Here is a 15,830-nt window from a genome sequence, read left to right as displayed (position 1 = left end):
AATCTACTGCTTTGGTACGAACTGGTATTATCCGGTGCCAGTGGGCGGTGTATACTGCAGAGGAGCAGCTAACCCTTTTTTGTATTTCCTTAGTGTCAGCCTCCTAGTGACAGCAGCATACACCCACGGTCCTGTGTCCCCCAATGAGTGTCTCGGAGAAAAGGATTTTACGGCGAGTACACAAAAATCCCTATTTTGCTATGTCAGCATGTAGCACCTAGACAGAACATGTAGATTGCTACATACAGCAATACGGGCACACTTTCACGGGAAGTGTCAGTCCGAAGTCATGTCCGCCTCAGGGACTGCTTCAGCAGATCTTACTGATGAGGGAAGGGCCAGGATGAACAATTGCTTAGACCTGACTTTATATATAAAGTGTCTGCTTGATGTCGATCTGTGTAACTTATGTACATCTATCATTTTAGCGGTCCCCTTCTCGGTCATAAGCATGCTAGCCACACAGACCCTCATCCACAGAGGTAAGTGCTCCCTTCTTGATGGCAGAGACTGATTATTTGGCTGTATTTGTATGTTTTCTTATTGACCCAATAACTACACTAACAAGTATGTTAAGATTTAGTAGTCTTGTCACTTTTTTGCCACAATGAACATGAAAATGGGGGGGGGGAAAGATGCAATATTTGCTGTGGCTTCTCAAACAAAAGTGCAGCGCCCCAGGGTCCTGGTCGTTGCAGTAATTTCATTCTCCTCTAGGGGGGAGTGATGTTACGTTTGAAGGCAATAAAGGAGTTCTCTTTACCAGGTATCACAAACCATGCAACACACTTCACACTTCAGTCCACTATGGGGAGCTATGCTCCTATTTATTAGGGCACTCTTCACAATTAGGTAAAACTGGTGGTCTGGATAGAAAGTAAGGCATAAGCTGACTGAGCTTGACTCAGGCAGCTGCTAGCTGAGCTCCGCTCAGTTAGTGGGTCCCTGACAGGGGTGGGATCCTGTCAGAGGCCTAGACAGAAGGCCACGGAGCTGCGCCTGCCCCACGTGCGGCAGCCCCTAAGAAAGAGACACGAACAGAGAACTGTATTGTAAAGCGTGAGGAGAAGTCATAGCAAAAGGAGAGGAAACCAGAAGGAGCTCTGCCCTGCACAGGCTGCCTCCTTCTGAGGCGCAGGATCCCGGTAGCCGGAACACCGAGGGAGCAACAGTCCTTTATGCCTTGCTCCAGAGACCGGCAGGACAGCTAATTTCAAGTAACTGATCCGCCCTATACCCAGGAGGCACGGTGGCAATTTGTGGGGGCCGGGGCGTGCTAGAGTCCCTGTAAAAAGCCTCAGGCCACCAGTCATACGGGTTTGTCCTATCCTATCCATCAGGGGGACAGAGAAAGAGACCTAACATCTAGAACATCTACAACAGTTGTGAGGACCTTATGAGAGGCTCAGCAGTAAGGTACTACAACACCCAGGCGCTAGAGGAAGGCTACTGATTTCCACCTGGATAAGGGGACTCTGGATTTGCCTTAAGACCGGCCGGCTCTGCCTGTCCTGTGGTCCAGTGCTCTGGACTGTGGATGCTGAAGTCTACAGTAAAAAGGTAAAGAGACTGCAACCTTGTGTCCTCGTTCTTCACTGGGCCTCACACCATCCACCATCTACACTCTGGGAAGCCCTGGGGATACACTTCACCTGTGGGAAGGTTTACCATCTAGCTGCCATGACCTCACCCCAGCGGACCCCCTAAGCAGCGTCGGTCACCCTGACTGAATACCACAGGTGGCGTCACGAGCATTATCCCTTTAAAGACCTTTCCCCCTTTTACAACGGACGTCCCTAGGGCCACGGACAGGGTCAGCCACCGTGACATCCCCCTTGAGAACTGAAGGACCCGGTACGGATTACCCCGCTGCCCTTGGGGGCGCTCCAATAGTGCTGCTTGTGGCAGTAAACCATGACTTGACTGCCCTGAAAATACCTTATAATCCAGTGTAATTTTATGCTAGTGCATGCATGTCTTGCAACAATTTACAAAAAATATTGTAAGAATAGATCACAAAGGTCCATGTCTGGATTGTTAGTTACTGAGCTTTATTTGCTGTGTGCACAATAAGGCAATAGACCAATGTGAAACAATTCAAAGCTAATAGATAAAGGGTGTACTGAGTGTTACTCCATGTGACGGTGATTGCTGGGAATCCAGTTGCAGCAAATACTGGGGTGAGTTCCCTGTTTGATTGGAGTCAATAGGATTCACGGAATTGCTGAATACAGCCACACAAATGTTGAATGAAGTTGCAGTTTATGTGCTCGACCACCGCCTCAGCCAAACTGGTACGTGAAATCCCTGTTCTTGGGATCAGTGTAAGTCCCAATGATCACTTGAGTTTTGGCACATTCACTCTGCACTTCAGTTTCATTCTTTTAAAGGGGTCGTCCTGTCTAAAATGAGTAGTCTGCTGTCACTCTGTGGGACTGCAGACTTATGATTCCTGGTTTCTAAGTCAGGGACAGCAGTGATATATGTGCTATGCATATTCCCGGGTGGAATCCGCCCAGTGCTCTCGCTCTATACAGGTCTATGGGGTGTTGGCGTGACCGTTTAGTGAGCGTGGCCTTGCTCAGTACACTTGTATGGAGCAATGCTGTACCCACTAGACAGTTTCTGCCTGGGACTATATCACTGCCGTTCCTGGCTTGGACACCTTCGAATCATTGCAGTGCACAGTGTGTGCACTGGGGGAATTCATACATCTGCAGTCACATAGTGACTGTGGACTTTTCATTTTAGACCCAACAACCTTTGTAAAGCATACGCCCTTTTCCGGGCCTTTTGGCTAGAATGGGACATTTTTTAAATTCCCAGTCAAAGGTCTGGACAGTATTAAAGTGAGTAACCTTCACTATTTATTTTGAGTGTTTCTCACTTGTCACTCTTTTACTGTGTGGCCATCTCACTAACCATAGAATGTTAGAGTTGGAAGGGACCTCCAGGGTCGTCATGTCCAACCCCCTGCTCAATGCAAGATTCACTAAATCATCTCAGACAGATGTCTGTCCAGTCTGTTTGAAGACTTCCATTGAAGAAGAACTCGCCACCTCTCGTGGCAGCCTCTTCCGCTCATTCATCACCCTCACTGTCAAAAAGTTTTTTTCTACTATGTAATCTATCTTCTCCCTTTCAGTTTCATCCCATTGCGTCTCATGTTTCCATGTGGAAATGAGAATAATAATGATCCCTCTACACCAGGGGTGGGCAAGTAAGTTTCCTGAGGGGCCTCATGAGAGACCATGACTGTTGTGGAGGGCCGAACCAATAGGCTGAAATTCTATTCAATATTAATATCAATATATTATAATTATTATATTGATAATAATATTGTATCACATAATATTGAGCAGAATTGGGTATTCTGACATCCCCTTATATACCGTAAGAGCCCCACCACAGCCCCTTATATACTGTAAAATCCCACAGCCCCCCCCATATACGGCATGGGCCCCATATGCAGCATGTCGACCCCACAGCCTCCCCGTGCCCGCACAAACATCCTATACACATGGAAAACAACACCACATACCCACCTCGGTCCCGATACCCTGCTTCTGTCTTGGTGTCTCCAGTGCGCTGACTCTCCGCAGAACACAGCTGATGCGATTTAATGATGTCATCATGTCCGCTGTTTCACGCGCTGATTAGAGGAAGTGGCTGGAGACAGCGAGCGGGCACGGTGCGGCCCGCGGGCCTCTGTTTTCCACCCCCTCAGCTTTCTCTGTCCAGACTGAGACATCCAGAGGGCGAGATGTGGCCCGCGGGCTGCACTTTGTCCAGGTCTGCTCTACACTGTGACATCCCTTCAGATATTTGTAGACGGCTGTTAAGTCTCCTCTCAGTCTTCTCTTTAGCAACTAGGACTTGTTCAGGGTACAGTTCCCTTATGAGTCCCCTCCTGATCAGTCTGGGGGTGGGTGTTATGTTTTGGCCATCAGGTTCTGTTCCCTCATGCAAACCCCAGGCTCTTTCTTCGGGAGCGGTCACAATTTAGACTGGCTCCTATTTCTGCCTGGGTGGCAGCCTGGGTAGATGTTGGCAGTAAGATTTGAGTCTCCCTAAGCTCCAGCTATGGGAGGCCATTAGTCACTTATCCTCACTGTGGTCTTTTGGCCCAGATGGACCCCATTCTAGTGCACTTTATTGTTTTTGTTTACTTTGTCACTTTTTAAAGCGCACTTTTGGGTGATTGAACACAGTACTTTGGCTCTGAAAAAAGGGAGTCCCAATGGTCAGATTCTCAGCGATAAGCAACTTTATCACCTACCCTTTGGATAGGTAAGAAGTTGCTGTATTGGAGAAACCCCTTTTAAAAACTTTTTACATTAAAAAAAAAATTACACCAGTAAACGAAGAAAAGCTGTAGTGATAATGGCATAATGCTCACTAGTGGGTATCCTACAGAATACAATTTATTTTTTTTTAAGGCTCAAAGAGAAAGAAACACAAAGTTTAAAACCCAAAGAGCCAAGGTACCATAAACAAAGCTCAATCCTGCATGCCTTGATCAGTGGCCAGAATACCCCATACCTCAAGGGTCTACATACTGTCCAAAAATAAGAACACTAAGGCTATGTGCACACATTGCAGACTTCCTGCAGAACTGCAGCGTTTTTTTCCGTGCAGAAACGCTGCAGATCTGCAAGTGATTTACAGTACAATGTAAATTAATGGAAAAAACGCAGCAGATTCAAAAGAGGACCATGTCACTTCTTTTGTGCAGATCTGCAGCTTTTCTGCACCCTTTCCATTATAGAAATCCGCAGGGGTAAAAACGCATGAAATCCGCAAGAAAAACACATCAAATCTGCACCTGCGTTTTCTGCGAAGAGATGCAGAATCTGCACAGAAAATTCCAGAGGCAGATCTGCAACGTGTGCACATAACTGCACTTTATGTTATGGGTATGTAGTGTGCCAAAATATGCGTATAATACAGCTGGTGGCATACCAGGACATAAGTGTACTAGTGCAAGAGTTAGAGACCTTAGGTGGGTTAGGGGAGAGGGGTCTATAGATTTCACACATGTGTTGCCAGGGCACTTTTTTGTCCTGGGCAGGGAACCTTGCTTATAGGGGGTAGGGGGATAATTCTGGCCACTCGTGGTGAACCAGTTTGAGCTTTGTGTAGGGCTCAATGGTCCTACTAGTATCACTCTACATAATTTGTATATATCTTGATGTTTTTTTCCTGCCATGTGAGCATGTAGCAGCTGAAGATTGTCGGTTGTGCCAGACTGTGGGTGTATGTATGTCTATATAATATGTATTATAATATGTTGATTGTTAGTGAACTGATATCAACGATATATATGTTGCATGTAACATTGATTTTATTTCAATAATTACAGGGATTCTTACAACATCAACCAGATTCGGGCCTTTCCCAAAAGTAGCTTGTAAGTGCAATTCATTTTCGCTTTGTCCTCTGTTCAGCAGATCTTTTGCTAGATTTGCTGTTTTCATTGCTGATATTTGCAGAGAAATGCTGCTGCTGCCGACTAAGTGTACCGTGTCTGTTTGTATAGTGAATTTTATTCTTTTTTTACTTTTCTGCAAGTTGCTGGTTTCCTTGGATACATCGCTGGAAAAGTTTCTTACATTAAACCATGCAGAGAGAAATTTCTGAAATTAGACAATTCTCCGATGGCTGAAATCATTCGACAAGGACCAAGGGCTCAAACCATGTAAGATATTTTCTCATCATTTTACTAGTGAAAACAAATTGCTATCAAAGGTAAATTAAAAAAACGGTAAAGATAATGTTTACCCCTGAATCGTCCATTAGTCAGTTTATATGAACCCTTTGTAGATCCCATATAATGGGGGCTGTATAAGGCCGGGTCCACACGGCGGTAATATGGCAGCATTTAGGCATGTGTCATGAACAAACACTCAACCTGCCCTTGATTCTAGTAAGCCATGCTTAGTTCTCCTGCCCTTCATAAATCCATGTGGGGTCCACATCTTGGGGCCCCTGTACAATGGCTTAAGTAACTATTTCCATTTACATTTTTGGCACGTCCATTGGATATGTCAAAATTGAATAGCAGATACTAGCCCTACCACTGGGATCTACATATATCTGAAGAATCGGGTCTCGCTGCAGACGGCTGTGAGATGAGGTGCTTGGAATTGCCGTACTGATGAAGGGGTATTCTGATCACCTCTCCACTGACCACAGCAAACATTGGGGCCTTGTTCTCAAGATAGATGCAGGTCCCAGACAGGGACCCACAGCTACTATGGATTTTATGGCAGCTGTCCGGCTCCGCATCTGCATGTGTCGCAGCTGTGTGACAGTCAAAGCACCTGCATGGAGAGCCCCACACACAGGCTGAAGCTAAAGCTAAACTAGATTGTCTTTCAGTCGAATCGATTCTCTCCTCCAGGCATATTAGCAAGCAACCTATTCAATTTTCTTGTTTTTTCTTTTAAAAGGTCAATTCTGCACCGCTCTTTTCCACATTGGGAGATGTTACCAGTAGTGATGATTGAACGTGCTCTGATAAGGTGTTAAGGCGTCATGCTCGGGTGCTAACAGTGTCTTCGCCGTGCTCCAATAATGTTTGAGTCCCCGCGGCTGCATCTCTCACAGCTGTTCGACAGCCACAACGCGTGGGCATTGCTTATCAAGAATATTTTTCGAGCACGCTTAAGACACTTATAGCACCTGATCTTGCTCCATTAATACCTTATCCCAGCACGTTCGCTCATCCCTTGTTTGCCAGTGAGATCCTGTGTTCAGCATGTGCGAGTGCCCAGTGTGGTGCATCCGTCCTATTCATCAATGAGCGGTGCAGAGTATCCCCTTTTAAGTTCTGCTTTGTTTATAGAACTGAAAATGTGATCACTTTCTCACCATTTTGGGATCTTTTCACATTTCTTTTAGTGTTTTGTAAATAACTTTTCAGACTTCCCCCGCGTACAGACCATCCTTCTGAATTTTCTCCCGCTGACGTCACAGCCCCACCTCAGGCTTTTGCCCCAGTAGCAGCTGAGCCGCCATCCAGTGTGTACTCCAGCAAGTATGAGTCCAGTGTTGCTGAAGTGCCGTTCAGTGCATCCATGAGTGAGTCTTCACCCACTGGAATTGGAGACAACGTGTTAGCAGGTAAGTGCTGATATTTTATAATTATAGCTGCTGCGTCAGGCTCTGGCTGTCGGTTGAACAGATTGTGAAGACAGCACCAGAACTTGCGCTTTCTGTGTGGACATGTAAAGCGGGAGAAACAGGATATCATGACCCCAAATTATTTATATAAGCATGTAGCTCTTTCAAAGACAAGTCCAGCAATACCTTTACATGGCTGGTCCATTCCTCCATTAATGAGAAATCGATGTTTGAATTGATGAGGCTGAAGAGCTATTGTCGATCTGAAGCCTCGGTCACTCTAGCTCTATTCTTCATGCGTCGCCTCCTCCTGCTTGACTGATGGCTCCTTTCCCTGAAGTAGCACAGCATAAAGGCTTTCAGTCAAGCCAGAGGAGTTGGAGCAGGGCAAGGAATAGAGCTTGGAATGACAGAGGATTCAGATTTACAAATGACTTTTCAGCCTCATTGGCGTAGGAGTTCACTGATGTCTTAATAACAGAGGAGCTGACTGGCTATGTAAAGGTATTGCTGAATTTGTCTTTGAAAGACCCTGAATGTCTATCTGAACTGCATTTTTCTTCTCTGGTATGCACTGAATGTCTCCGGCTTTGCCTAGACCCTGAATGTCTATCTGAACTGCATTTTTCTTCTCTGGTATGCACTGAATGTCTCCGGCTTTGCCTAGACCCTGAATGTCTATCTGAACTGCATTTTTCTTCTCTGGTATGCACTGAATGTCTCCGGCTTTGCCTAGACCCTGAATGTCTATCTGAACTGCATTTTTCTTCTCTGGTATGCACTGAATGTCTCCGGCTTTGCCTAGACCCTGAATGTCTATCTGAACTGCATTTTTTTTTCTCTGGTATGCACTGCTCACCCTTCACTTTGGATCCATAATGTATTTCACTTCTCTGGTGTCTTCCATGCATACCCCTGAGCGGTCAGTCTAACCCCACCCCCCTTTTATGAGCTTTTGTTTAACTCTGAACATGTGTTCTGGCCACACACCCTCACATCCACTTACAGCTGAATCCTCTTACTAGCACATACAGTATATTCAGATCCAGGAGTCTGATCCAGACGTGGTCTGATGCAAGCATCTTTCAATTTCCATTTTTCAAATTACATATTTTTAATTACTTTGAATTAGACTGAATTGGACTGGAATTGACTGGAAGGTAACAGAATACCAAACCACTGCAATGTTTCAGTTTCTTTTCTCTTTCACCTCATACTACTTTCCTGCAATCCCTCCACCTAGTAAAGAACTAGTCATTTCTCCCTCAATACTCTCCAGCCATCTCACCTTCTCCTCAGCACTGTTCCTCCACATACAATCCTTTTTCTCCAGAGACACACGGCCGCATCATGTCCTATCCTGCTCCCACCTTCTAACGCTCTGTCTGCTACTCCTCTGGTAACGTATCCCCAAATCCTGGCCCTCCTCAACACATCCTCACACTCATTTCTAACCCCCTGCCACGATCCTCAGCACGTTTTCCCAACCATGATACCTCATACCCACTCCCCCGGTCCCCTTACCTGGAGCACTATGGAACGCACGCTCTGTCTGCAACAAACTGCCATTTTTATCCATGGCCTCTTCATCACCAACAAACTCTCCTTCCTCGGCATCACTGAAACCTGGCTCACCCCCTCTGACTCAGCCTCTCCAGCTGCGCTTTCCTATGGCAGTTTCCACCTCTCACACCCCTCACCTGAGCAACAAACGTGGTGGAGGGGTTGGCTTGCTCCTGTCTGACACCTGCTCCTTTACTCCAATCCTGTTACCACCCTCTGCTACTCTTCCCTCGTTTGAGGTGCACTCCGTTCGCATCTATTCCCCCTCCAACCTCTTGCTGGCTGTCATCTACCGCCCCCCAGAACTAGCCATCTCCACCTTTCTCGACCACCTCACCACCTGGCTACTTCAATTCCTCTCTGCTGACTTTCCCACTATCATCATGGTGACTTCAATATCCCCATTGACACTTCCACCTCAGCTGCCTCTAAACTTTTATCACTGACTGCCTACTTTGACCTCACTCAATGGTCCTCTGAGGCCACTCACAAAGATGACCACACGCTAAACCTCACCTTCACCCACCTCTGCTCCCTTACTAATCTCACTAACTCATCCATCCCCCTGTCTGACCACAACCTACTGACATTCTCTTCCCTCTCCTCTCCTAGTGTGCAACCCCCACTCCACAAACCCCCCACCCTCGCAGAAATCTCAAACACCTCAATTTACAATCACTCTCTAAGTCACTTCTCCCTCTTACAGACATAGCCTCCCTTCATGACACAGATGCTGCTGCCACTTTTTATAACACTACAATAACAGCAACATTCGATTTGTCCACCCCGCTCATGCATAGCAACACTCAACAGGAAGCCCTGGCTGACCAGCCTGACCAAAGAACTGAGACAGGCTTCCAAGGTCTCTGAGCAGAGATGGAAGTCCCTCGCCAGCTTCAAGTCCACGCTCACTGTTGCAAAACAAACTTCTCATCTCTCAAATCCTCCCTATCTCACAACCCTAAACAGCTTTTCAACACTTTCAATTCTCTACCCCGTCCCCCGCGCACCCCCTTCTCATTTCTGCTGAAGACTTTGCCTCTTTCTTTTAAACAGAAGATCGATACAATCAGAGAAAGCTTTGGCCCACAGCGCCCAATGCCCCACTTAGCTGCTCAACCCTGTTCCTCCAAAACCAGCTTCACCATGGCAGAAGATCAGCTCTCCACCCTCCTATCAAGATCACACCTCACCACTTGCACGCTTGACCCGCTCCAGTCCCACCTCATCCCTAACCTTGCCACGGTCTTCATCCCAACCCTAACACACCTCTTCAACCTCTCATTCACAACAGGTGTCTTCCCCTCGTCCTTCAAACATGCATCTATCACACCCATCCTCAAAAAGCCCTCCCTCGACACATCCTCTGTGTCCAGCTATCGCCCGATGTCTCTTCTCCCTTATGCCTCATAATTACTGGAACAACATGTCCATCTTGAACTGTCCTCCCACCTCTCCTCCTGCTCCCTCTTTGACCATTTACAATCTGGCTTCTGACCCCATCACTCAACTGAAACTGCCCTAACTAAAGTCACCAATGACCTACTAACCGCCAAGAGAAAGCGACACTACTGTCCTCCTCCTTCTGGAACTGTCTTCTGCCTTTGACACTGTGGACCACTTCCTTCTGCCGCAGATCCTCTCATCTCTTGGCATCACAGACTTTGCCCTATCCTGGATCTCGTCATATCTAACAGACCGAACATTCAGTGTCTCCTTCTCCCACACCTGCCCCTTGTCTGTTGGTGTTCCTCAAGGCTCTGTTCTAGGACCCCCTACTCTTCTCCATCTACACCTTCGGCCTGGGACAGCTCATAGAATCCCACAGTATGCAGTATCATCTCTACGCCGATGACATGCTGATCTACTTATCCGGACCTGACCTCACCACCTTATTTACCAAAATCCCACACTGTCTGTCTATCTCGGCCTCCTTTTCTGCTCGCTTTCTAAAACTGAACATGGACAAAACAGAATTCATCATCTTTCCCCATCTCACTCTACCCCTCCACCAGTCCTATCTATCAATGTCAATGGCTGCTCAGTTTCCCCAGTCCCACACGCCCGGTGCCTCGGGGTGATCCTCGACTCTGCCCTCTCTTTCAAGCCACATACCCAAGCCCTTGCCTCCTCCTGCCATCTCAAACTCAAAAATATCTCCTGGATCCGCACATTCCTTGACCGTGACACCACAAAAACAATAGTGCATGCCCTTATCATCTCCCGCCTTGACTACTGCAACCTCCTACTCTCTGGCACCACTCCAATCCATCCTACACTCTGCTGCCCGACTAATCTACCTGTCTCCCCGCTATTCCCCAGCCTCTCCCCTATTCCAAGCCCTTCACTGGCTTCCTATCGTCCAGAGACTCCAGTTCAAAACCCTTACAATGACATACAAAGCCATCCACAACCTGTCTCCTCCATACATCTGTGACATGGTCTCCCTGTACTTACCTACACAATCGCCTTCTCTACTCCCCTCTCATCTCTTCTTCCCACAACCACATCCAAGACTTCTCCCATGCTTCCCCCATACTCTGGAACTCTCTACCACAACACATCAGACTCTCGCCTACCATAGAAACCTTCAAAAAGAACCTGAAGACTCGCCTCTTCCGACAAGCCTGCAGTGATCCTCAACCTACTGAACCGCTGCTCAACCAGCTCTACCCTCTCCTAGTGTATCCTCACCCATCATCTGCAGACTGTGAGCCCTCGCGGGCAGGGTCCTCCCTCCTTATGTACCTGTGTGCCTTGTTTTTTTGCTCATGTTTAATTATTTTTGTTTATATTTGCCCCCTTTTCACATGTAAAGCGCCATGGAATAAATGGCGCTATAAAAATGTATAATAATAATAAAGAGCTACATGCGTGTATAAAGTTAAGGGTGAAATCCTGCTGATCGCTTCACTTTTAAGTTAAAACTAGTTTGTTATAGTGGTGCTATTGAACACTACATTTCTGTCTTTTAATAATTTTAGGGGAGTGAACTTCACTTTTCAAGATTCAATAATAATATAATAACCTTTTATTACAGTTTACTTGGAAGACACATAAAAACTTGAAATGTTTAGAGATTTATTTTTTTAATAAGTAGTTTGAAGATGTGTATTATAATTTCTGTTTTATTATCCAGAGCCTGATCCAATTCTAGTAGAGCCTGGTAAACCGAAACCAATCACTTATGATGAGCTGAGGGACCAGAACAGAGAGCACTACCACAAGGCTGGCCCGACATCCCCTAGAGTGCCTATACAGGAGAAGCAGCCCTGGAAGGAAGGTATCAAAATATATATTTTTATTTTATTTTTGTATCTTAAAAACACAAGGATATGAATATGGTTTGTTATTCTATTAGGAATAATGCTTGTACAGAGGAGATTTAAACTTCCCTTACATGAAGAAAAAACCCCAGTTACACTATATAGCTCTTCACTCTCACCCATTGATTTCAATGGGACTTCAATGTCAGAAATTCCAGAAAATATCCCACTATGAGAAAGCAAGAGTCTACGTTAGGGTTCATTAAAATGTCCGAGCACGGACCACTAATGCACGGCCTCACCACAGCTCTACTGACCCAAGCGGGATAGCCTCATAGAAACATAAGAAGCTGTCCTGCTTGGGTGATGAGACCCTCAGCCAATCTGTGCATTAGCGGTCCGATCTCGGGCTGATGTACACACACGTCTGAATGAGCCTTTAGACGTTTCCATCTGATTGTCTAGTAAATCATGTCCGATTGTCTACAAATCATTGTAGGTGGGAATGTATCTTCAGGCCAGTTTCACAATATCCTACCTTATCCACAGATCTAATTACCTAAACTCGCCCCCCCGCCCCCTCCCCATATATATATTCCTATGAGGGTGCAGAGTTTGGGTTGTTTACGGAGACCCGTGGACAGACCAGACATTGTTTGCCGTACTGGGTCTGTAAATGTCACTCAGGAAAATGACCTGACAATGTGGTTTATTACTTGGATGATGCAGAGATTGAGAATTTGAGCACAATAAGCGGATTTAGAACTGTTGCAAGGAAAAAGTGGCGTATATACCCACGACATCTGTGTGAGTATATATACAGCTCTGGCAAAAATTAAGAGACCACTGCAGAGTTTTATAAAAATTAGCTTCTCTACATGTCTGACAGACATTCCATTGCAGTGTCAGTTGAATTCCAACCAGAGTGCACCTCATTCTACTTAATGTGCTTCTAATTAGTTGATCACCTGAACCAAATCTTATTTAACGAAGGAAAGTATAATAAAACCCTGTTTTGGTGTGCACAATCCTCTTGCAATAGGACAAGCTGGATGACAAAACAAGTGCTAGTAATAGCCCGAAAGTAATAAGAATTAAAAAATCACTTTTAACCATGACAAAGGAATTGAAAAGAAAAATCTTGAGTGAGGGAAAAGGGCTCAATTCTGGCTTTACTAGCAGAGGGACACCGTGAGCGTTATGATGCCTTCCTTCTTAAAATTTCTAAGATGGCAGTCCATTAGAACGAGGTCGAGCAGCAGACATTGGGAACAACAAAGCTACAGACCAGCAGAGGGTGAAAACGACTTTTCACTGACCGGGATGACCGTCATCTTATTCGAATTTCACTCAGCAACCGCAGGATAACATCAAGTGACCTACAAAAGGAATGGCAGCTGGGGTGAAGTGCACGGCAAGAACAGTTTGTAACAGGCTCCTAGAGGCAGGGCTCAAGTCATGTAAAGCTAGAAAAAAGCTTTTCATCAATGAGATGCAAAGGACAGCCAGGCTGAAGTTTTGCCAAAGACCATAAGATTTGGACCATAGAGGACTGGAGTAAGGTAATCTTCTCTGATGAGTCAAATTTTCAGCTTTGCCCAACACCTGGTCATCTAATGGTTAGACGGAGACCTGGAGAGGCGTACAAGCCACAGTGTCTTGCTCCCACTGTGAAATTTGGTGGAGGATCAGTGATGATCTGGGGATGCTTCGGCAAGGCTGGAATTGGGCAGGTTGTTTTTTGCGAAGGATGTATGAATCAAGCCGCATACAAGGTTAAACTGGAAAATACCGTATATACTCAAGTATAAGCTGAGATTTTCAGCCCCAAAAAATGGGCTGAAAGTGCCCCTCTTGGCTTATACTCGAGTCATGGTCGGTGGGTGAGGGGGAGTGACGACTGTCACATACTCACCTGCTCCTGGCGCGGTCCCTGCATGTCCCATGGTCTCCGGCGCCGGCAGCTTCTTCCCCTGTTCAGCGGTCATGTGGTACCGCTCATTAAAGTAACGAATATGGACTCCACTCCCATAGGGGTGGAGCCACATATTCATTAATGTCATGAGCGGTACCAGTGACCGCTGAACAGAGGAAGAAGCTGCGGACGCCGGAGACCATCTGTCTGGGAGAAGCTGCCAGGGACCGCGTCGGGAGCAGATGAGTATTTCATATTCACCTTTCCTCGTTCCACTGCCGCTCCATCTTCCGCGTGCTCTGCAGTGACTGTTCAGGTCAGAGGGCGCGATGACCTATTAGTGTGCACGCCGCCCTCTGCCTGAACAGTCAGTGCAGAGAGACGGGACGCTGAGGAGCAGCGACAAGAGGTGAGTATGTAATTTATTTTTTTTTATTGCAGCAGCATTATATGTGGCACGTTGTTATATGGAGCATCTGTGGGGCCATAATGAACTGCATGGAGCATTACATGTGGCACATTTTTATATGGAGCATCTTCTAGTGCCATAATCAGCATTTGTGCAGCATTATATGGGGCATATTTTAATATGGAGCAAGCATCTTATGGGGTCCATCTTAAATTTTATGGAGCATTATATAGGGCGTATTTTTTATGGAGCATCTTATTGGGCCCATCATGAACTGTATGGAGCATTTTATGGGGCTCCTGATTCAGTATGAATATTCAAAAACACAACCTACTGATGTCTCAATTAATTTTACTTCTATTGGTATCTATTTTTAACATTCTACCGGTAGCTGCTGCATTTTCCACCCTAGGCTTATACTCGAGTCAATAAGTTTTCCCAGTTTTTTGTTGCAAAATTAGGGGGGGGTCGGCTTATACTCGGGTATATACGGTAGTTGATTCCTTCTGCTCAGGCAATGTTCCCCAACTCTGAGGACTGTTTTTTCAGCAGAACAATGCTCCACACAGCTAGGTCAATCAAGGTGTGGATGAAGGACCACCACATCAAATCCCTGTCATGGCCAGCCCAATCTCCAGACCTGAATCCCATTGAGCCTCTGGAATGTAAGCAGGAGGAACATGGATAGTCACAAGCCATCAAAGAAAGAAGAACTGCTTAAATTTTTGTACCAGGTGTGGCATAAGGTCACCCAGAAGCAGTGTGGAAAGACTGGTGGAAAGCATGCTAAGATGCATGAAAGCTGTGATTTAAAAATCATGGTTATTCCACAAAATATTGATTTCTGAACTCTTCCTGAGTTAAAACATACATTAGTATTGTTGTTTCTAACTGATTATTAACTTGTTTTCTTTGCATTATTTGAGGGCTGAAAGCACTGGGTTTTTGATTTTTTTTTTTAACCATTTTTCTTTGTCAGAAAAATACATAATATGTTATCAGAAGTTTATACAATAAAAGAACAATTTACATTTTACTCAAATACAGCTATAAAGAGAAATCAGACAAACTGAACATTTTGCAGTGGTCTCTTAATTTTTGCCAGAGTGTGTGTGTGTGTGTGTGTATATATGTGTGTATATATATGTGTGTATACTGATTTGGCAGGAGCCTACTGCAAATAACCTGGAATCTGACACCTGTGGTTTTGTATTTTTTTTTTTTTTTTTTTAAGTTAAATTTGCAAAATAAATGGTGTGCACAACACATTGGTGAGTTATTATCCTTAATAAAAAAAAAAATTGTGTTTTAGTGAAGAAGAACAAATATGGCGACGTGTGGGAAGAATGAAGCTCCTGCAACACACCAAATGTCATCTGTAATAACTGTTCCTTACGTTGGCACTCAATAAATGAAAACAAAATGGATAACAGAACTCAGATTTATGGTGTATAATATATTATTGCATTATATTGCTGAATCTATAAAATTGCTATTTCTGTTGGAAAGAATGGCGTTATATTTTAGCACATTAAATTTACATTTTTTGTAA

The 15,830-nt window shown here is 45.3% G+C and overlaps 1 protein-coding gene across 1 annotated transcript in view; it reads left to right on the top strand.

Moving 5' to 3' along the window:
• Window positions 1–15,830, top strand: part of OCIAD1 (OCIA domain containing 1) — a 29,476-nt gene extending 13,646 nt beyond the window's left edge. The window contains exons 3-8 of the mRNA XM_077279787.1: window positions 429–482; window positions 5,363–5,410; window positions 5,572–5,698; window positions 6,926–7,125; window positions 11,828–11,971; window positions 15,591–15,830. Coding sequence (XP_077135902.1) covers window positions 429–482; window positions 5,363–5,410; window positions 5,572–5,698; window positions 6,926–7,125; window positions 11,828–11,971; window positions 15,591–15,628 — 611 coding nt within the window. The 3' untranslated portion in view covers window positions 15,629–15,830. The remainder of the gene's footprint in view (window positions 1–428; window positions 483–5,362; window positions 5,411–5,571; window positions 5,699–6,925; window positions 7,126–11,827; window positions 11,972–15,590) is intronic.

The sequence above is a fragment of the Ranitomeya variabilis genome, chromosome 1 (assembly GCF_051348905.1).
Source record: "Ranitomeya variabilis isolate aRanVar5 chromosome 1, aRanVar5.hap1, whole genome shotgun sequence".
NCBI lineage: Eukaryota > Metazoa > Chordata > Amphibia > Anura > Dendrobatidae > Ranitomeya > Ranitomeya variabilis.
The sequence above is the reverse complement of the archived record's forward strand: the minus strand, read 5'-3'. Positions and strand labels throughout refer to the sequence as shown.